Below are 22,451 nucleotides of genomic sequence, written 5' to 3'. Positions count from 1 at the left end.
AATATGATTAAAAAAAATCAATAACAATAAATAAATATATAAAAAATGACAATGAAAAAAAAGGTAAAAAGAACCCAATCCGAGCCAACCCGAATTATAAAACAACTAGTGATGAAGGGAGAAATTAAAAAGAAAAAAAAAACCCTAGTTAAATCGGGTTAATTTGCAAACTTTATGACCATAAATATAAAATTAGGATAATCTTATAAAAAGAAACACAAGAAAAAAAAAGTTAGAAGATCAATTCTTAATAAATCAAATGAGAACATGATAACTCTACAAAAATTAATAGTAGACATTAAATTATTTTATTCCAGGTTCAAATTAGTAATTTCACTATAAAAAGATGAAATAATCAATCTAACACAATATAATTTATAAAAAACAATTGTGTCATAGTAAAAGGACTATCTTGCCTCGAATGTTTAGTGTAAATGTTTTTCTTTTTTGTTCAAAGACAATTTTATATTTATACTTTTATAATAAATAGTATTTTGAGTCTTAGTGCACAATAAAAAGAGAGAAGAGAATATATATATATATATATATATATATATATATATATATATATATTAAAGTTAAACCAATGTTTGTTTTACATTTTAAAAAATAAAACAACTTAAACTAATATCATTTAAAAAAAAAAAAACAAAACAAACTAAGTTTTGAATAAGTAAGCTAGATTTTAGGTTGACTCGTCAGGTCAACTGGATCATCCAAGGTCAATTCCCAAAAAAAAAGAGTTATACCAAGTTTTAATCAAGTTAAGCAGGTCACTGGTTAATTTATTTGATATCACATCATATTATATCAACTCTTAACCGATTTAATTTGAGACTCGAATAAATCACGGGCAAACTCGGTAGATCACTAGGTTCAGTAACATTAGTCAAAACTAAAGATTTCGCACAAAAGCCTCATTCTGGATCATCTTTTTTGGCGTATTATGAACTGAGGTCTTTGTGTTGGTTTGACAGATCAAGAACTGCGACTATAACAAAAGGGGCCTACTTCTGTAGTTCTGTACAGATCACTAAACTAGCAACAACAAGAAATCATAGAACAGACCATGGGAGAACAATTAGCAGAATAAAAGCAGATTTATGTTTCCATGCTTGTGTTCATATCTGAGAATGGAGATGGAAACATGAGAGGCCAGCTTGTATCAAGATGGACCCTTATGGCCCCAAATTAAGGGAGGGCACAGTCCTACAATATTATTGCATTGCCCTTTTCTAGGAAAGTGCAGAATGTAGAGTCCCAGGGAATAAGACGGGTGTGAAATCTGCAGAATCATAGAGCAGACCACCACAAATCTTCTTGGCCCTTGACCATTCCATATAATCTAAGACACCCACCACGGGAATGGAAGCAGAATGTTAGTTCTTTTCTATTTAATTAGCTAGAGTTCTTTGACAAAATGATAATTGTGGTTGCCTACAAGAAAAGTTCTTTCATTCTCATTGGTGGGAAATATACCCAAGCTTGACATAATAGAAATAAAATATTATCTACTCAACTAAAAAGAATGGGGTTTATATGAACAATAAAGGAGCTTCCTTCATTTTTTTTTCTTTTTAAATTATATCTTCCATTTTTTTATTTATTTTGAATGAATCCTTTTTAGTTTTTTTTTTTAATTTCATTTTTTAATATTACATTAATTTTAAATTGATCTTTATAATTTATTTTGATTTTTTTTATGAGACTATCTTGGTATTAAACACACATCCTGATATTTGGTTGATGCTCAATTTTACGAGCATCTATTTTTTTATTATATTATTAAATAAAAAATAGTTAAAAAAATTATTAAACCTAGTAAAGTCCATAATTCGGATCAAGAGTTTGACAACTTAAGTCGCGGAATTCCAGTCAATCCAATATGTCATCGTTTCAATATTAAAAAAAAGATATCTTGAAATTTATTTTAAAGTCAAACAATTTTTTTTTAACAGTCATCCCTGTTATCTTTGGACCTATCAAGTTAACTGGTCAAGTTGGGACAACTCTTACGCGGGTTTACTTTAAATCCAGGGTAGACAAAGAGTTAGGTCGAGAGGATTTCAAGGTTGACTCGCTAGGTCAGATCCTTTTCCTTTTCCTTTTGTTTTTTTAAAAAATTCCATCTTCTATTTTTTTTTCTTTCAAGTGAAACTTTTTTTGCTATTTTTTTTTTTATTAATTTCAGCATTCAATATTTGGTTGATTTTGAATTGATCTTCATAATTTATTATAGTTTGCTTTTTATAAGGTTATCATAATCTTAAACAAATATCTTGATATTTGATTGATATTTAGTTTTGTGATTGTCTATTTTTGTTATCATGTCATTAAGTTAAAAATATTTTTTTAAAAAATAAAATTGTTAAATCTAATGGAGTCCATAATCCGAGTCGAGGGTTAAGCCACGAAGTTTAGGTTAATCCAATAAGTCATTGTTTCAATATTAAAATAAAAAAAACCATTTTAATTTTTTTTTAAAGTCAAACAATGTTTTTTATTTATTATTTGGGTTACTAATTAATTAAATTATGTCAAGACAACTTTTATGCAGATTAATTTTAAATCCAGATTAAATAAGAAGTCAAATTTCCTATGATATGAATATTCCTTTTCACATTGAAATTTTTTGTTATCACTAAACTAGCTAGTACGATATATGATATACCTTACTAAGAAAACGTTGATCTTTTCAACCTTTTCAAACCAATATCGGCTTTAAATGTTGAAAAAACTTCAAACATGATAAGGTCGAACCACGTAAATAAATTATAAATATTAATGCATAGGGGTCTCATTGGTCTTATCACACCAAGGCTAAGAAGCATGTTATAGAACCATGGGAAAGTTTCGAATTAAAACTTTAGTGGATAAATAAAATCTTTAACCTAAAAAATGTAATAATTGACACCATGTTCATACATATACTTATTAGTGGGTTTGTCGTGATGTTACTAAAGATTTTACATAATTTAAAGTTGTTGAGAAGTAGAATTCAATCAATTAACTAAACATGAAAATTTATATTTTCTTTTACAAACACCATGTTCATCCATATAAGAATTTTTTTGATGTAATTGTTGGGTTTAATAAAACATATGCACGCAGTGGAAATAATAAATTTAATTTTTTTCAAGAGTTTCAATATCTCGTTAAATAGATCTAGAGTTATTTATGATTTATACAAAGATTACTTGAATATCAGATGTTCTTTTCGGCTTTGAATAATTGCTTCATGGTTGAGTTATTGCAAATCACAAGTCGTTCAATTGTCTGATCTCTAACGGTAATCCACATGAATCACTAGTGAGAAATTTTCTAAATCCTTTTAGAAGAGAGAAATTGCTATGCCTTTGAGTGTTATCTCTTTTATTTTGTGTTTTTCAGGTGTTTTGTACTATATTGTATTACCTAGAAAATAAGAGGCATACTATTCTATTTATAGTGGAACCTGAAAACCCTATAAATAATAAAATATCAATTTTTCCTTGAATAATATCAAATATATTATTTCAAGATAATTTTAGAAATTTATTCATTCAAGTCTATACTTGATTTTTCTAGGTCTAGAATAATAATTATCGGTATAAATTACATTCTAGTTCTCAATTTCTAAAACTTATTTACAATCAAGTCACACTTGATTAATCATTACAGTTTAAGTTATGACCAATAGTTCTTTTGTGTGTGACCTATTAGGTTTCTTAATAAGTTGACCCTAATATAAATCACAATCCTAAATAAAATAGAATTAAATAAATTATTTTATTATCAACTCAACAATTAATTGATTTATATTTTAAGATAAAATATAATATTTAGCAACTGTTATGATATCTCAAATATTAGAAAATTCATAAGTGGTTTAACTTAACCTTTTAGTATCAAGTTTCTCGGTGTAATTATTATCACTCCACCAACAATATTTTGATTTAGACATTATAGCATGGAGGATGTCTACTTTGTCAAATCATGTTTGTTCTCAATACTATAACCATTGATTATTTGAATAAGATTTGAAACTCTTTTTTAAATTTTATTTTTTCTGACGCAAGGATTTATAATCAATTATTTAATTGTATTTCTAGATTCTAAAAAAATAATTATTTGAATAAATATACGTTTGTCTAATCTTACGCTATACTCACCGTTTGGTTTTTCTGTCAATTGTCTTGCCCATGTGTTCGCAGCAATTTCGCCTTCGCCATGGATGCATCTCACTTTCTTCGCCCAACACCGCCTCTTTCTATCTTTCCTCATCCTTCGGCGATATTATCTTTTTTAACAAGTTTCAGTCTTATGATCTCAATAGGAACACATTCCAAAAACCTTTGCAGAGCATGTTTATAATAATGGTTTTTTAAAAAATAATTTTTATTTAAAAATGTGTTGAAATAATATATTTTTTATTTTTTAAAATTTATTTTTGATATAGTCTATTAAAATAATATAAAAATATTAATTTGAAATAATTTTTCTTTCTGAAAATGCTTTTAAAATAAAAAAAAGGCACTCATCTGCCTCAAATCCATCGAATATTGTCCCTGATTTGTCTTTTTCATGAATAATTACTCATCCATATTGTCTTCGATCGTTACCAGGAAAGAGAAGATTGATGTTGACGTAGGAACGACCCAAGAGTACAGACCAGTTTTTTGTCCACACTTTAGTTTAAAGACGTAGCCCGTTATGTGACAAGATGCCATAGGATTAGAGCTCGTTGGAGTGAATTTGTTTTTTAAAATATTTTTTATTTAAAAGTATATTAAAATAATATTTTTTTAATTTTTTAGAAATTTATTTTTAATATTAATACATCAAAATAATTTAAAAATACAAAAAGATATTAATCTGAAGCAAAGAAAAAAAATAAAAAAATTTAAATTTTTTTAAAAACACTTTTGAAATGCAAAAACAAACAGAGTCTTAGTGTTTTTCGAAACGCGATGTTAACTGATATTTTATAATTTAAATTTTTTTATGTTTTTAAATTATTTTGATATTCTAATATAAAAAAATATTTTAAAGCATAATCTTTACCGCATTCTCAATGCAACTTTAATAGTTTTCATTTGTGATCCAATATTTAGTGTCGTTGAGTCCCTGTTTTAACTCTTTCCAGGACATAACTGAGTTTGGGTTAACTCGTAATTGAATTTGAAAAATATTTAAAATATAAATGAAGTAAATAGATTGCATATTGAATTAATAGATCATATTTTGCAACCAGCATTGACAGCCTACAACTTGTAACATGGAAATGGATCCCTAGCTCTAACATCAAACAATCCATTCATTGTTCTATAGAGAATCTAGCTCGTTATCTGATCTAGTTTGAGTGAGTCAAACAAGTAAGTTTTTTTTTTAAAAGTCCACTTTATTAGAAATTATAGAGCTTACTGATCACTTAGTAGCTTGGGTGTCTTGATAAAGGCAAACACTGTCTTCAAAACCCTGTCTGGTAGGATCACCTGTTTACGACAATGCACAGAGATAGAAAGCGAATTCACAATAAAGGTGACACTTGATTTGTATCAGCCCAAAACCTTTTCAGTGAATTATAAGGCCAGAACTGTGCTGTCTCGAAAGCAGGCAATATATTTAGACAGGGAGGTTCTAATTACTATATAGAACTACTGATTCCATGCAAAAACAAGTTTATGGTTTGGCTCAGTGGTATGCAACATGTCTTATTCAGTAGCAAAACAGGAATGACACACCTCAACTCCAATGCCAACCACTGTAAAATCGAAAAGGTAATAGCTTTATGAAACCCAGAGGACAAAATTCCACAACAATGATCAGCAAAATTTCAAATTATTGAATTCCATTCTGTTAAATAAGCACAGTAAACAACTACAAGATTTAGTACTTCCAAGCAACAAAAGGAAATCATTTTGCCTACGAAAATTTGTAAGCAAATACCAAAATAGCCACCAGAACATAAATATTATTACAAACAGAAGAACCTGAATTTTTCAAGTAGCTCAGAATCAGACACTCTTAGCTAAAGTAGATGAATACCAGATCCTCTCTTCATTTGATGATTTAAACCTCAAACAGTATCCTTTTCGTTTTTATGCTTTGCTTTACTGCAATTAAAAAAAATATCAACCCTTCATTAGCACACTGATTAGTGTCAGTTCCAAATAACAATGTCTGTCAACTCAACTAGCAGCCTGCCCCTATCATGTTGTCATATTGCACTAACCTCTCACCACAAATGTGTTCACCTCAATTCATATACAGTGCCTGGCTTGCCAATATTTAGGAAAACCTAACCCTACTAAACTATAACATGAAACAGTCAAACCTAGAAAAAAAGAACATGGTAATTCAATTGAACTCTCTTGCTATCCAAAAGTAAAATAGAAATTCAACGTCAACCTCACAAGCGAAGCTCAAAAATGTTAAACAATCCAACATAATTGCCTAATGTTCAGAGTTGCACAAGCATTTGACATTTATTCCAATGAGAGATATCAACTGACCTTGGATAACTTGCATATCTAAAACATAGTAGTAGGTGAAATAGCCCTTACGTTAACTGATATGCACAGCATGTTTTAAATCCCTGAGAGCCTTGAGACAGGCAACATCATAAGGTATTATAATGCTTGAATATCCACAAGTTTCTCAGAGATTTAAAAACGAAAAAAAGAACAGGGAAATGAGCAAAATTTGCTTGCTATAGAAAGTAAAATCCACAGGCAATTAATGAAGGAGATGGAGGAAAGTTTCACAGAGCATAAATATTGAGAAAACTTTCAAAAGTACAAATCTGTTGATTATCAAAATAATATATTTTCAATCAGCATCAGCATTACGCAGGCATTTCCCAGGTTGTTAATAACAAAACAACTCGTCTTGCCGCTAAAACAGCCAATTTGCATACACTAGAAAAGGCCTTTTACTCATTAACTCAAGTATTAATTGATCATTCCCCAACTGGACTTCTTAGACATTGCTTTTATATTCAACCACAGCAACTAGACCAGTGCCCAATCTCAAAACTTTAAGGCCTAACAAAATCAAATGCAAGCACTGAACAAAGAAAAAGAAGAATGAAAAAAGACATGAACTTTAACTCTAAAGAAGAATGAAAAAGACATGAACTTTAACTCTAACTTAACAAATTTATCCTCTACTCAGATTCAGTTGATCTCCTGTCCTGTACAATTGCCAGCCACAAAGGAATCAGTATATTGACAGTCAACAACTAGTAACAGGAAAATGCGCCCAAGCTATTACATCATAGAATTCATTCATTATTCTATAAAGGTTCTTGTTTATGATCTAAATTAGTCTCGAGTAAAGTACCCGAGCAAGAGCTTTTTAGAAAACCCACTATTTTGGAATTCAAACTCGCTGATCAATTTGTACCTTGGGTGTCAAGATAAAGGCAAACACAGTGTTCAAAACCCTGTTTGGTTTCGTCATCTGTTTACAACAATGCACAGAGACAGAAAGCAAACTCAAGATAAAGGTGAAGCTTCATTTATAGCACCAAAAGATTTTCAGAGAATTATTAGACCCCAACTCTGTTGTCTAAATAACAAGTACCACACCCCCTTGTTTTTGCAAAGTAAGCAACATATCCAGACAGGAGGTTCTAATAACTATATTGAGCTACAGGTTCCTTGCAAAAACAAGTTTAAAGCTTGGCTCAGTGGTATGAAGCTTTTGCCTTAAACATGTCTGGTTCCATAGCAAAACAAGATAAGTACACCTCAACTCTTATCCCCATCACTAGCATGAAAAGGATGGCAGATTTGTGTGACCCCAAATTACATATTTCTACCCAAATAAACTCCCACAAGGGTTATTATCAACATTTCAAACTATTCGCTTCCAATTCATCAAGTAAACCCTTTATTTCAAATATCACTACAAAATTTAGTACTCCTATTCTACAAAATAAATAAATTGTATAAGCACGCCTGAGTTCTCCTCTCTTCTAATCCCTTTCGTTTATATAATACAACTATGCTTCTTAAAAAAAGAAAAAAGAAAAGAAGAAGTAATATCTCTATGAAACCCAAAGGACATAAGTCGACAACAATGATCAACAACATTTCAAATTATTCAATTCCATTCGGTTAAATAAGCACAGTAAACAACTACAAAATTTAATACTCCCAAACAACTACAACATTTCATTTTGCCATCCAAAATTTGTAAGCCAGAACCAAAAAAGCCACCAAGACACGAACTTCTTTACCGATAGAAACACCTAAGAAGACTTTCTCCCGAGACGCTTCCTAAGCTTCTGGTACTTATGCTTGTTCATCTTCTTCTTCCTCTTCTTCTTCACACTATCAGCCCACAAAGTCCTTGAATCATCAACATCCTCCTCCATAGCCTTCACTTGACCAAAACCAGTTGCGGAAATAGGATTTAAGCAAAACCCAAAAGGGAAACTCGGGTAATAAAACTGCAAGGGTTTAACATCCTGTGTGGGTATAGGGTTTAAGAGAGGAATTGGGTTGTTTGAGAAATCTGATTTTGTTGTGCTGGGAAGGAGCGAGGTTGTTGTTGCTGTTAGGTAGTTGGGGTCAGAGAGTTGTGGAGTTTTGAGGGTTGAGGTTATGATTCTTAAAGAAGGTGTTGTTGGGGTTGTTTTTGAGATTAGTTTGTGGATTATGTTGGCCATTTTTTTTTAACTTTTCTACGAGAAAGAAGTGATCTTTGCCAAAGGAGAGAGAATCCGAGAGCATGGACTGCGTCTGGTTTTGAGGTTTGCTCTTCAAATCTTGCGGCTGCGAGGTTTACCATGGAAAAGGAAAACCCCAGAAAAGAAACAGAGTTTGTATCTGAAGAAGACACGTCGTCGTTTCGAATGAAGTAAAAAGGAAATGTAAAAAAGATGCCCCCACGCAGGATCGAACTACGGACCTTCAGTTTACAAGACTGACGCTCTACCACTGAGCTATAGGGGCTTCCACTTAAGCGACCAATTTATGTTTATTATAATAATCTAAAAAACTAAACGACATTTATAGTTGTATGCAGGAGTGGAGAGGAGAAAATCACAAAAAAAAAGGAGGGAAGGGCTTTGAAGTTGCGAATGGAGGAAGTCACTTTCGATCCAGTATGCTTCTCTTTCTTTCTTGAATAAGGAAATTGTTCATATATATATACATTGTTTGTTATCTGTGTTAATTTGTTGTATGTTGTTGACATAATTGTTTAGGGTTTGATTCAAGCTATTTTCAAGCACATCTGGACCCGGAGAGCCCTAGGTTTGCATTTCCCATGACTCCCGCCTTTTTTCTTCTTATGGTTTTATTTCTTCTTGTGTTTGGATTTTAATAATAATAATAATAATAATTTATGAACATTCATGGCTATTTCAGAGCGCGAGAAAAACGAAGGCAATGACGGTACGGACTGCGAGGTAATTAACTCTGATGATTTCTTTTTCCTATTTTGTTTCAAATTCGGATGTTTATATTTTTATTAATTTAGCAGGTTGGAACTGGAACATTGAAGAAGACTCGAACCACTTCTGGTATTTCATTATTCGTATGATTCCTTTCTCTTTTTTTAATGTGTAATTATGTGCAAAATGTTATTGGTGTTTTTTTTTTGGATGCAGCTAATTCCAATGCCCTAAAACTGAGTTGCGAACTTCTCCGAATTTTTATTACAGGTTTCGAGCTTGATGATGGTTAAATTTCTGGATTCTTGTTTTTTTCCTTTACTATAAAGCATTGTTGTTAAACGGTTGGTATCATGGTGTGGTATGCATGTGCAGAGGCAGTGCAGCGTTCTGCTATGATTGCTGAAGCAGAGGGAGCTGGTAAGATTGAAGGGACTCACTTGGAGAGGATTCTTCCTCAGTTGCTTCTGGATTTTTAAGATATGTACATGGCATACATAAAGTTTGGTTTTTTTCTTTTACTTTTCTCTAATCCAAACTGTTCAATTTGTGGATTTAGATGGTAGTGCATTTTTTATTGTTAGATAGAATTATTGACATGAAGATCATTTGATGATCTATAATTGTCTTCCTGCAATGCGATGGAATTTCTTTTCTTTTTTTGTATTTCTTTCTTATTTGGTTCTGCGCGTGTCAATGGAGTTCACAATTTGGTGGTCTTGGTTTTTGTTGGTTTTGCCAAGCTTGCTGCGGCAACATTAAGTCATTGAATGTGACTCGTGATTGTTTTCCATATGGTAGACATATTCTTGATCAACTGCATCTTTTAAGAGTAAATGCATTGTTCCTGACCAGTAATTGGATTTATTTGGAATATAAATCAAGCAATTATGGAATGGATGGTGCCGCTCAAACACACTTTTTGTTCGATAGAGCTATATTGGAAGAAGGATGAGAAATTGCTCCATGTTTCTTCCATTTTGTTCTTTAAGTTAATTAGGCTGATGTATCGAGTGCCTGTTTATTAGTTTGTAGAACTGTAATGTGGAAAACTTATCTCCTTGTCTGATGAGAACTTTTTTTTTCTTTCTGATATCTGGGACAACTTATGGGCTGTGTAGTTCTGAATATTGACCCCTAACAGAGATTGCTTGCAGAGTGTTATTTTACAACTTTTAGGTCTGACAATTAAACCCATGTAGAATTCCATTCTAGGAATTTAAATAGTTTTCCTTGGGCTTCATGTTTAACAAGCTGAAAACCATTGAAAAAGTGAACCCCTGATCCATTTCTAGCACTTGCTTGGCGTGGAAAAAGATTTCTAGCACTCTTCACATGTTGAGGGACAATTATCACGCTGTCATGGAAGTGTTGACTTGAACGTTTCTTCCTATTTGGCTTTCGATGAAAAGAGGGAATGATTACAAGTAGAAAGGGATTTTGTGGACTTGATTGGTTGCTTTAGAGGAAAACTCGTTTATTTTTCCCAACAATGTAGTGGAAGGCAGTGTCATGGAACTTGCATTCTTGAACTCTACTGGCTTGATCTTGTTGCAAAAACCCTGCCTTTTCAAAGTGCTTATTTCAAGAAAAATATTTTCGTGGTATGATTGCAAGTTGAAAAAACTTGGCATAACCACCGTGCAGGTCAACCATCCATGGATTTTGTTTGCACTCGATTTTATGCAAGGCTTGTTTCTCATATTGGTTGCATTTCTTGCTGATGTTTCTTCCATGTTAACCCAAAATCTTTTAGCTGCTTTCGAGCAAGATGATGTCTAACAGTTTATTTAACAAAGCAGCCTTTACCAGGCTGATTTTTGTTCCATGGATGATTTCTAGCCCCAGATCTACGATTCTAAGATTACCTGCTCTCTGCAAGCATGACTGGATTTGTAATTGATTTGCGTGGATATCACTTCTGTTTTGACTCAAATGAAGAAATGAGTTCCTTGTCAAGTATGAATCCATATACTAAAATAACGCACAATCAAGCAGCTTTCTTCCCTGAGCAGAGGGGAGAGAGAGATTCGTTTTCCAGTTGTCCTTGCCACCTTCAGAATCAACGCAAACACGAGTTACATGCTATACAAATGAAAAGATCCGATTGGTAATCAAGATTCATCCCTTTGTTCTTGCTTTCTTTTAATTTCATAACAAGGGCTACCACTTTCTTTCCTTTGCGATCCGCTTTGTCTATAAAGATTATGTCCTTCCCCTGTCTCTCGTTTATAGCAGAAAACTCTCCTGATCGTCAAGGGTGTATCTATGTATGCCAAACATTTTTCCAAGTACAGTAAAGAAAACTTGACAGTACTAGCCTCCTCCTTAAACTCCCCATTAGCATATGTAGTCCAAGACGCAGACACAAGGGAAGAAATGGGGGTAGGTCATGGGATTTGTATTGAACTTCGATATAAACATGAACCAGCAAGATATAATGAAAATGTTAGTGAATATGTGATGGAATAGTTGATTTTATTCATGTAAAATATATTTATCATTACTAAAGATTTTATTATTTTTAATATTCAATTATATTTGATTAATGAATCTATAGTAAAGATAAAGTCTATGGAACAAAAATATTTTGCATAGTAAATTATAAAGTTGTTATAATTATGAGATTTTTATTGTATCAAAACATTGTTCCTAAATGTTCCTGGTCAATATTCTATTAAGACTAGACATTAATTAGAGTTGTTGAAAACCGATGCATATTATGTTTTTTTTTTTATGAAAGAAAGCAGTTGCTCTCATAAACTAAGGTATGAAGGATACCTAAAATTAATATGCAGGTACTTTTCAGATGACATGTACATTGAACTGGTTTGTAAGAGAATTCTATATAGAGAGATCATTTATTTCTACGAAAAAGCTCATGTTATAATTGTGTAACTGATTCTTAAACTTGAAATTACTACTTTATTTTATATAGGTAGTGTTATGCTTTGATCATGATTATACGTTGTCCTAATCAAGGGTAACAAATGAGCAGATATTGAGTTTGACATAAACTATATGAAGGTATTTGAGTAATTAAAAGAGAATTCATTACCTTCAGTGAACTAGAAAAAATATTTTATTTGTTCTTAAATAATATTGATTGTAAAACTCTTAATCAATGTGGAATGAGATTTGAAAAAAGTTTCAATTTTTATTCAAAGAATCATGACTATAGTGTTAAGAACTAAAATGATTTAACAAAATATATATACTTCATGCTATAATATCTAAAACGAAACATTCTTAATAAAATGATTTTAATTACACTGAGCAATTGGTCACTAAAAAGTTAAGTTAAAAACTTATGACTTTTATAATATGTGGTTACTTGATCTTCAAATATAAATCAATCAATTGTTGAATTAGTAATAAATTACATTGTTTAATTTAATTTAGGATTATGATTTATATTTGAACCAACTTATTAGAGAACCTAATGGATGACACACATAAGTTAACAACCAGTGGTCATAAATTAAAATGGGATGATTAATCAAGTGACTTGAATGTAAATAAGTTTTAGAAATTAAGGACTATAATGTAATTAATACAAGAAATTACAATTTTAGACCTAGAAAAAATCAAATAGGGATTTAATTAAATAAATTTCTAAAATTATGCTAAAATAATATATGTGATATTATTTAAGAGGCAAATTGATATTTTTATTTATTTATAACGTTTATAGATTTCTCTATAAATAGAATGTTATGTTTCTTATTTTCTGCACGTGATAGTATAACAGTACAGTATAAAAACATCTAAATACAAAAGAAAAGAGTTAGTACTCAAAGATATATCAATCCCTCTTTTTTAGAAGGGTTTATGAAATTTCTTATTGGTGGTTGATGTGGATTATTGTTAGAGGCTGAATATTTAGACGACTTGTGATTTGTGACAACCCGGTCTTGAAATAATTTTCAAAATAAAAAAGAATATATGATATTCATATAAACTTTAAATAATTTTAGATTTATCTAAATTTTAAATTTATTATTTTTACTGTTTACCAACAGAGATAACTTGACTAGGAAAGGGGATAGGTCATAGGACTCGAGCTTAGTAAAATTCAGATTGAACACACTCAAATTATGTATTTTGGACAAATAACAAGAAACACGTTTTACAGCCCTTCCTTGGATATAAACTTAACGGTAACAGTTAACACAAATTCGAAAGATATAATTTAAAGACTCTACGAAGCAACCCTTCTTTCATGCTTCATTATTCTTGGTTTCTTACACATCATTGCCTTCCATGCTTGTACTAGTGTTTGATTTGTGACAGCATGCACCGAACATCCTTACTGCTAGGCCTCTGTTTTGGGTCATCGATAGTGCAGAAGCAAGCAATTTTAAGAACTAGCAGCATTTGCTCCTCTAGCCCATGGCCTATCAGCTTTGGATCAATAGCTTGACTTGGATTCTCTGATATCATAATATTTCTCATCCACTTAACTAAACTTAATTCACGAGTACTTTGAAAGAACGCATCAGATGGAAGCTTTCCCATCACCAACACCCCAAGTACCACACCAAAACTGTAAATGTCACACTTTTCTGTGAATTTGAGTGTTTGGTGATACTCTGGTGCTATGTATCCCACTGTTCCAGCAACATTAGAAGTTGTGATGTGTGTTTTAGCATCCGGCATTGCTTTAGCGAGTCCAAAATCGGCAATTCTAGCTTCCATGTCGTCGTCAAGAAGTACATTTGCGGGCTTGAGATCTCTATGGATAATCTGTGGACTATGACTCAAGTGAAGGTACTCAAGCCCAGATGCCACTCCTACTGCAATTTTGTGGCGAGCTAACCAGTCCAATTCTCTTTTCCCTTCAGTAACTTGGTTCAACACATCTTGTAGACTACCATTTTTCATGAATTCGTAGACAAGATAATGACAATCAGGACGAGACACGTGAGCTAGAAGAGGAAGAAGGTTTCGATGCCGAATGTGGCCGACGGTATTGATCTCTGATTGAATTTGTCTCATTTTCTTGTTTAAAACCTTGCTATCTTCTTCAGATAACTCGGCAGCATCTTTTGGAGGTTGAATTATCTTCTTTACAGCAATCATTTTTCCATTACTTCCAGGCAATTCAGCTTTGAATACTTCTCCACATCCACCTCTCCCGATGATTTCTAAGTTTGCAAGCCCCTCATCTTTTTCCAAGAAAGCTAAATCCTCTGCTTTCTTGATCAATGGACTGAAGATTGCAGGGCCTACATCTCTCCCTCCACCTTTTACTGCTGCCAATACAATCTTAAACAATAATGAGAACACGAACCCAGATAAACTCCCAGCTACTGAGCCAGCAAGAAATCCAAGGAGCCACCCGGCAAGCTTTCTTTTGCTATTCTTGTGCTTGTGTGGTGCTGATGGTGCTGGTGCTGATGATGATGGTGCAGGAGCTGGAGCAAGTCCAGAAGACTTATTCTTTGATCCTGTACTTGTTGTATTCTCCTTCAATATGTAACGTTTTGGGTATTGGGGCCTTGAGGATTCACCTTTGCCAATCACTGGCACAGGTCCTTCAAGAAAACTGTTTCCTGAGAAGTCGAAGAATTGGAGATTGCGAAATGAACGTATAGACTTTGGAACCTTTCCAGTGAAGAGATTATTTGCAAGAGAAAGACTTTCCAGGTTGGGGAAGTGCTTTAAGAAACTCAAATTCCCAGAAAATTCATTGCTCGAGAGATCAAGAACTCGAAGACGGACAAGTGATGATAATTCAGAGGGAATTTCACCGGAAAACTGGTTGTTTGCAAGCTCAAGAATCTCTAGTTTCTTGCACTTGACTATTTGGGCAGGGACCTGGTCAACGAGCTGGTTGTTGGTTAGTGAAAGTTCCTTGAGCTCAGACAGCCGTCCAATTGCCGGAGACAAGAACCCTGCGAGCCGTTGAGACTTGAAGACGAGTCTTGTGATTTTGAGCACAAAGGTGCTGTTGGGAGAGAGCCTCCTCTCACAAAACACCCCAGGGGTGTTGCATGGTGTAGAGGAGGAGCTTCGTTGACTGCTGATGCCCAAGTCTTTTTGGATGGTTGAGAAGGCTTTGAGGTCCGAATGGTCAAGGTTCAATCTTGCATCAGCGAGGAGGAGGACAGATAGGAGAACGAAGATGGAGAGGTGGTGTTTGTGGTGAAGGACGGCCATTTTTGGTGGTGTTTTCAGGCTATATTTTGGCTTGGGACCAATATGTATAGTTTGCTTGATTTTATAAGCACACACCGTGTGGAGAAAACTGGAACAGTAGGGTCCATGACACGTGTGGAAAAACTGGAACAGTAGGGTCCACGACACTTGTTTTTCGTGCCTTGTTCTGACTAGCAATCTCCATATTATATTAATACATAATATCATATTTTAATTTGAAATTTGGGCATTAAAACATGATTATGAAGCTAATTGCCAAGAACATTTGAAGCTACCACTGAGTAATACACTATCAAGAAAATATGTTACAATTAGTTAGGAGCAATGGGAGCAATTGACCAATAAAATATATTTGAAAATGGAATAACAATTGTGTTTTAATAAAAAATTTATTAAAATAATACATATTTTTTATTTTTTAAAATTTATGTTTGAGATCGACACATCAAAATTAAAAAAATTTATTTTTTCTAGAATTTTCACTCAAACTACAATCTTAAAGATTTTTCTTATCTTTATTTATTTATTTATTTATGTGTTTATTCTAACAAAGAGCCAACTAACAAGTTCACTAACATCACCTCCAAATATTTGCACTGGATTATAACTAGAACTAGCCAATTGCCTATGAGTTGTGTGGCTTTTTTGTTAATAAGAAAAAAAATTAAAAACAACAATGCTTAATTAGAGCTTATCTAATTCAAATTAAATTATAAATTCACTTGAATTTAGACTAATTTATTCTCGAAGAAAATAATAGTTTAATGTGGTGGCAATAAAATAATTCATTCCTATTAATTTATTGGTAATTTGGCTATCTTATAATAAAATATCAACTATTATCAAGAAAAAAAATCAATATACCGTTATAAATTATACAAATTCTCTTTATATAAAAAAGAATCAATTGTTGCCTTTAATTTGCTATCATTTTTAATATATTTCTTTATTAATCATTTTTATTAAAATTAATGATCACATCTTTAATGAGCTTATGCCCCACGTTTACGGCGAAATTAATCAAACGAGAAGCTTCCCCGAAGTCCCCAAGTCAACGGGTCTGGCGTTTTTTTGGCTGGTCAAGTCAAGCAAAAATGTATAAAAAATCTTTAGGCTATTTTGAGCTGTCGATGTGATTGTGCCCTCACTGTGCAAGTTGAAGGTTTGTTTTTATGTTTGAAAACTATTTTGAGATATTTTTATTTTTTTAAAATTAATTTTTTTTATTAATATAAAAAATAAAATTTTAAAATAATAATAAAATATTATTTTAATATATTTTTAAATAAAAAATATTTTGAAAAACACTTACATAACTCTCCATCTATTACAAAATGGATAGCTTCTTTTCAAGTTTAGGCCTCGTTTGTTTGTTGGAAAGTATTTTTGTTTTGGAAAGTGAATTATTTTTTGATGTTTAGTAGTGTAATAAAAAATAAATTGAAAAATAATTTCAGTATTTGGTTATGTTATGAAAAATAAGCTAAAAAATAACTTATTAATATTTAATATTTTTCATGTTTATTAAAATAATATTTTAGATATATTAAATCTAATATATATATATATATATATATATATAAACCGTACTTGCACTTTGGATATGATAAGCTATGAAAACAAAATATTAAATGTGCCCTTTTGTAGTGGATTTTAAATTTTTTATTCAAATTTTTTTGTCTTCAAAATATGAAGATTTTTATACAATCAAATATTTTTCTTAGAATTTGAATAATTGTTCAATGTAATTTCAATTTTATAGTATAGTAGAAACCTGTCAATGTATCCTTACCTATTACATCATTTATAATAAAATTGCTTAAAAAAAAAATTCGACCAGTTGTACCTTTTAGTTTATTCTTATTTTGTTAATATAATAAAATAATTTATGTTCATATAAATCACATGAAATATTTTCAATATAAAACCATACTTTTCTAGGATCGAATTATGCAATAGCATATATAATTTTGTATTATATTGACTTATTTATTTTTCTAAATTATTGGTAGATCAAGATATTGTATTCTCTCTGTCCAATCACACTTTGCCGTCTCCAATGGGCACGGGCCATGAGAAAATTCTTCATGAAAGCTCTATCGAATTTTCAAGTTGTTTCCTTTTAAAGTGAAGGGCTGATCGTCTCATATACGAACAGAATTCCAAATCAAGTTAAATTTCCAGGTTAATCCCTCCAGGACACATCTCTTATTGGTTTGCTTGATACCAATCAATAATCAATTGAGTGCACAAACTTTCATTTTTTTTTCATTTGAGTACACTTTTTTTTTTTTAATTTCAATCAAGCACTTCCATCAATTTTTCTTTATTTGATGACATGTCATTTTTCCTTAAATCGTTACCGGAAGTCCAGCTTTTATTTTATGATAATTAAGTACATGAACTTTAATCTTTTTTTATTATTATAATACTCCAATTTTTTTTATTGTTCCAATTAGGTGGTTCATCTACTTGATTGAAAATTGTGAAGAAAAAAAAACACTGTACTCAAATAAAATTACTTGATTGAGAATCTTGAAAAAATTTGTGTATGAAAGTACTTGATTGAAAATATTTAATTGGAGATTTTTAAAAAATCAGTGCACTTAAAAACAATTTGAATTTATGTACTTAATCGAGAAAATATGTAAAGTTAGTATACTAATAACGTAACTATTCCATATTAAATATTAGTTTTATATTTATATCTTGAAAATATAGCTAAAAGTACATATTTTGTTTTAATAAGGATAATTAAGATTTACCTTTTTAATCATCACCTGTCACCAAATTTAATTTCATGGAAGATTTTTTTTTACTACCGTTTTTTTCCTTCTAAACATTACCCACCAGAAAAATATATATTTCAAAGAATTTAATAGAGTAATAAAAATTTTAATAACTTCAATTTTTATATCTTATTATTTTTAGTTAATTTTTAATTTTAAAAATTAATAAACTACATTCCAATAATATTTTAATTATTTTATAAAAAAGATACTTCATCATTTTACTAAAAACAAAGAACAATATGTTCTATCAATATAATTTATTAATAATTTTATAGTAAATATGGTTTTGAACAGAATATGGTTTTTTTGTTAAATTATTTTTCTTATTTTAAATTAATTATTTTTTAATTTTTTCAGATTATTTTGATATTTTTAATTATGGTTTTTTTTTTAATTTTAATGAGTTCTAAATTATTGGTAGATCAAAATGTATTATCTCTGTCAAATCACTCTGCCGTCTCCAATGGGCACGGACCATAGGAAAATTCTTCATGAAAGCTCTATGAATTTTCAAGTTGTTTCCTTCTAAAGTGAGGGGCCGGTCGACTCATATACGAGCAGATATCCAAATCAAGTTAAAGAAAAAAAGAGTCATGTCATCCATCAATTATCAATTGAGTGCACGAATTTTAATTTTTTTCGTTTGAGTACACTGATTTTTTTTAAAAGCTTTCAATCATGTATTTTCACCCATCTTCCATCAATTTTTTTTGTTATTTAATGGCATGCCATTTTTTTTAAAATTATTATCGATACTCCAACTTTTATTTTATGATAATTGAGTACATGAACTTCAACTTTTTTATTATATTACACCAATTTTTTTTATTGTTCAAATCAAGTGGTTCATGTACTTGATTGAAAATTGTGAAAAAAATTGATGTACTCAAATAAAGTATTTTATTGATTTTTTTTTTAAAAAATTGAGTATGAAAGCACTTGATTGAAATATATACTAGGATAAAAGGTGGATGAAAGTATTTGATTGGAGATTTTGAAAAAAAAAGTGTACTTCAAAAAAAAAATTGATGTACTTAATTGAGAAAATATGTAGAGTTGGTGCACTAATAATGTAATTATTCCATACTAAAACAAAAAACTAAAATAGAGTGGTATTTTTTATTTATTTTGATTCCCAAACTTTTGTTTCATCAATTGAGTCCTTTAATTTTAAAATTGATACCCAATTCCTTTTTATCTCTTGACCATGGACAAAAGAAGAAGAACCAAAGTGGAAAAGAAACAAAAAATAGGTGGTGTTCGAAGGTGGCGCAAAAAGTTTAATTTAGTCCTTTAATTTCCGATATTATACCTTTTTGGTCCCTTACTTTTTTTAAAAAAATCAATGTTGACACAAAATTTTATTTTTATTATTTTTAGTTTCTGGTTTGTGTGAGAGAGAGCATTACTTGAGTCTAGCGTAGAGAGAGAAAGTCATTATTTTTTTTTCAATTTCAACCATCAAAACAGTTGATCTTGGTGTCCATGAGTTCTATTTGATGAAAAGAATTTGATAGTGGTTGTTTAAAACTTCAATATTGCCTAAAAAGAAGATTCAAGTCGAGGAAGAAAAATCTAACTCAGTTTGATTTGTATTTTTTGGATCTTTCTTGGGTTTCTTAGGTTGATAAATTGGTTTGTAAATGTTTCAAGGGTGTCTATAAGATGTGTTTTTTTTTTTTTTTTGTTAAAGTGCATTAGAAAATGGGTTTTTAGGGAAAACAATTCTCTAAACTAATTTCAGGCCACTATTTTGGTGGTCAGAATCTTAGCAGATAAATGACACATTGTCTACCTCAATAGGTGATGTGTCATCTGATTATTTTATTTTACAAAAAAAAGGGTCACCTACCCCTTAAAAAGGTTAAAAACAAATACGTTAGGTTGAGGCACATTGGCCTAGGCTTTTAGACCCACGTATACGGGCACTTTTTTAGACCTTTCTTTAAACAAATTTTTATTCTATATTTATGCACAAGATAAATTTAAGAAAAGAAAAATATTAGACCTGGTTGAGTCCGTGATCGGGATCGATCACAGGCTTGACGAGTTAAGTCACAATATTTGGGCTGTTTTCTTTTTGTTTAATGCATTTTTATCCCGCAATAAAAAAAAATAAAATTTAACCCTTTGTTACCAATGATCTATTTTTTTTTAACTTAAAATAAATAAAAATATAATTTCATCCTTTGTTATCATTTAGCTTAAAAATATTATGTCTGATTTTGCTATCTTAGTCACATGCACTTGTCGTGGTAAAGACTAAAAGTGAAGGGACTTTTCTATAATTAAAAGCACTATGCACACACATAAACAAAACATTGTGAGTGACTATAATGTTTTTTTTTTTTGCAATTGCTGCAATAATCTCGAGACAAGGGAGGAAAAATGAAGTAAAGACAAGGTTGTTAGAGCCATGTTGGGAGTCTGACACTGGCATGTGTCGCCCTGGTTGAGATCTCAACGAGATGATTCTACGATGCTAAAAAATACACTCGAAATGCACGCACAAAGCAAGTTGTTATTGTTGTTGTTGTTATTATTATTATTATTATTATTATTTTGCCCCTAATTCTTTTATGCCAATTCAATTCAGTCACAAATTTAAGCTCTTTTGTTTTTCTTCCCAATTGTTTTTTATAACTCTTCAATTTAATCTTGAATTCCATCAAATTTGTGGCTAATTAAGGTCCAATTAAGGCCTAACCAAGAAAAGAGTAAGGGATGAGAAAAAAAAGATACATGTTACCCAAATGGGTTACCTAAATGGGATCATGTCCATGATTCAGGTTGTCATGGGTTAACTAAGGTTAATCGAGGTCGATAGATATATTTTTTAAATTCTGTTTCCAATCCTTTTATAACTCTTCAATTAAGTTTCAGATTTAATCCAACCTGAGATCAATTAAGACCCAATCAAGGCCCCGCTAGAAAGAGAATAAGGAAAGGAAAAAGAAAGAGACAAATTTTCAGATCGGGTTAAGTTACTGTGATCATATTCGTTACCTAAGTTGTAAATTTCACGTGTTAACCTAGGTCAACACAAAATTTCATTAGCTTTTTATTTTACTTCCTTTTTTTTTTCTATTCAATCACTACGAGAAAATTAGAGGATGCCAAAAGAATATCCCGTTAGATTTTAGAGAAAATTCTATCAGTATTATAAATCACTAATGGAATTATTGAAAGAATATCGTTATTGGAAAATCGAGCGTCAGTGATTTTATTCTGTTAGCAATTCCATCAGTGATTTATAATATTGACAAAATCACCAATGAATATTTTGTTACTAAGGTGTGCTTTTACCGCCCATTTTCTATCAAAAAGTCCATCGGCATTGGAAATTGCCAACAAAATTGTTGAATAGGTTTTTTTATTCAAAAACCTATGTTTAACCCAAAACACCTAGAAAACATACTAAGGATCTTGATAAACCCATCCATTTCCTAAAAAAACCAAAAAAAATACCCCAAAGCCTGAAATCAACCCGAAACCAAAAATCTTTTCGATCTTAAATATGTTTTTAGACACTTTTAAGTTGAGAAAAACCTAAGTTAAACTCCTCCCATTAAATGGAATCATTTGACATAAAGATATCAAATCATCCAAAAACCCGAAATCAATCCGAAATCAAAAATCTCGATCTCAAATCTGTTGTCTTAGGCACTTTCAAGTTGAGAAAAACCTAAGCTGAACTCCTCTCATTAAATGAAATCATTTAACATAAAGATTGACTGTTTTGATGGCCTAAATTGGCGCATACAATATTTTTGTCACTTTACAACCAAAATCTGGAGATCTCTCTCTCTCTCTCTCTCTCTCTTCTCTCTTCTCTCCCAAACTAGGGATTAAAAAAATAAACTCTTGTACCAAAATTGAATTGAACAAATTTTGAGTGACTATATAGGTATAATTTGTAAAGTTTGAGAACTAAAATAAACTTTTTATGTTAACTTTGAAACCATCACCCATTTGTGGTGCATTTTATACTTTGGTTCCCTATCTTTCAATTTTTTTTATTAGTCAATAAATTTGATTTAATTGTTCTTGAATTCGGCCCAAAATAGATGTGATTACATAGAAAAGGTTTGAGGATCAAATTGAAAAAAAAA

The 22,451-nt window shown here is 31.0% G+C and overlaps 3 protein-coding genes and 1 non-coding gene across 5 annotated transcripts; 1 reads left to right on the top strand and 3 right to left on the bottom strand.

The window, feature by feature from the left end:
* Positions 1 to 8,065: 8,065 nt before the first annotated feature.
* On the bottom strand, positions 8,066 to 8,799 carry LOC127904126 (uncharacterized). The gene has a single exon (XM_052446164.1). The coding sequence runs from the start codon at positions 8,654 to 8,656 to the stop codon at positions 8,237 to 8,239; it is 420 nt and encodes a 139-aa protein (XP_052302124.1). The 5' UTR covers positions 8,657 to 8,799; the 3' UTR covers positions 8,066 to 8,236.
* Positions 8,800 to 8,870: 71 nt separating this feature from the next.
* TRNAT-UGU (transfer RNA threonine (anticodon UGU)) lies at positions 8,871 to 8,942 on the bottom strand. The gene has a single exon. It is a non-coding gene; the product is annotated as a tRNA-Thr (tRNA).
* Positions 8,943 to 8,967: 25 nt separating this feature from the next.
* Positions 8,968 to 10,045, top strand: LOC7484437 (protein MHF2 homolog). 2 transcript variants are annotated; one of them, XM_024581916.2, is made up of 6 exons: positions 8,968 to 9,094; positions 9,197 to 9,245; positions 9,360 to 9,400; positions 9,472 to 9,514; positions 9,602 to 9,655; positions 9,761 to 10,045. In XM_024581916.2, the coding sequence occupies exons 1-6, from the start codon at positions 9,071 to 9,073 to the stop codon at positions 9,862 to 9,864; spliced, it is 315 nt and encodes a 104-aa protein (XP_024437684.1). In that variant the 5' UTR covers positions 8,968 to 9,070; the 3' UTR covers positions 9,865 to 10,045. The 2 variants fall into 2 exon arrangements, with proteins under 2 accessions (XP_024437684.1, XP_002318691.1); XM_002318655.4 differs by having other exon boundaries at positions 8,983 to 9,094; positions 9,475 to 9,514.
* Positions 10,046 to 13,450: 3,405 nt separating this feature from the next.
* Positions 13,451 to 15,592, bottom strand: LOC7458077 (leucine-rich repeat receptor-like serine/threonine/tyrosine-protein kinase SOBIR1). Its single transcript, XM_002318058.4, has one exon. The coding sequence runs from the start codon at positions 15,545 to 15,547 to the stop codon at positions 13,658 to 13,660; it is 1,890 nt and encodes a 629-aa protein (XP_002318094.2). The 5' UTR covers positions 15,548 to 15,592; the 3' UTR covers positions 13,451 to 13,657.
* Between the last annotated feature and the right edge of the window lie 6,859 nt (positions 15,593 to 22,451).

Source organism: Populus trichocarpa, chromosome 12 (genome assembly GCF_000002775.5).
Source record: "Populus trichocarpa isolate Nisqually-1 chromosome 12, P.trichocarpa_v4.1, whole genome shotgun sequence".
Taxonomy (NCBI): domain Eukaryota; kingdom Viridiplantae; phylum Streptophyta; class Magnoliopsida; order Malpighiales; family Salicaceae; genus Populus; species Populus trichocarpa.
This window is presented reverse-complemented; position numbering and strand designations above follow the sequence as displayed.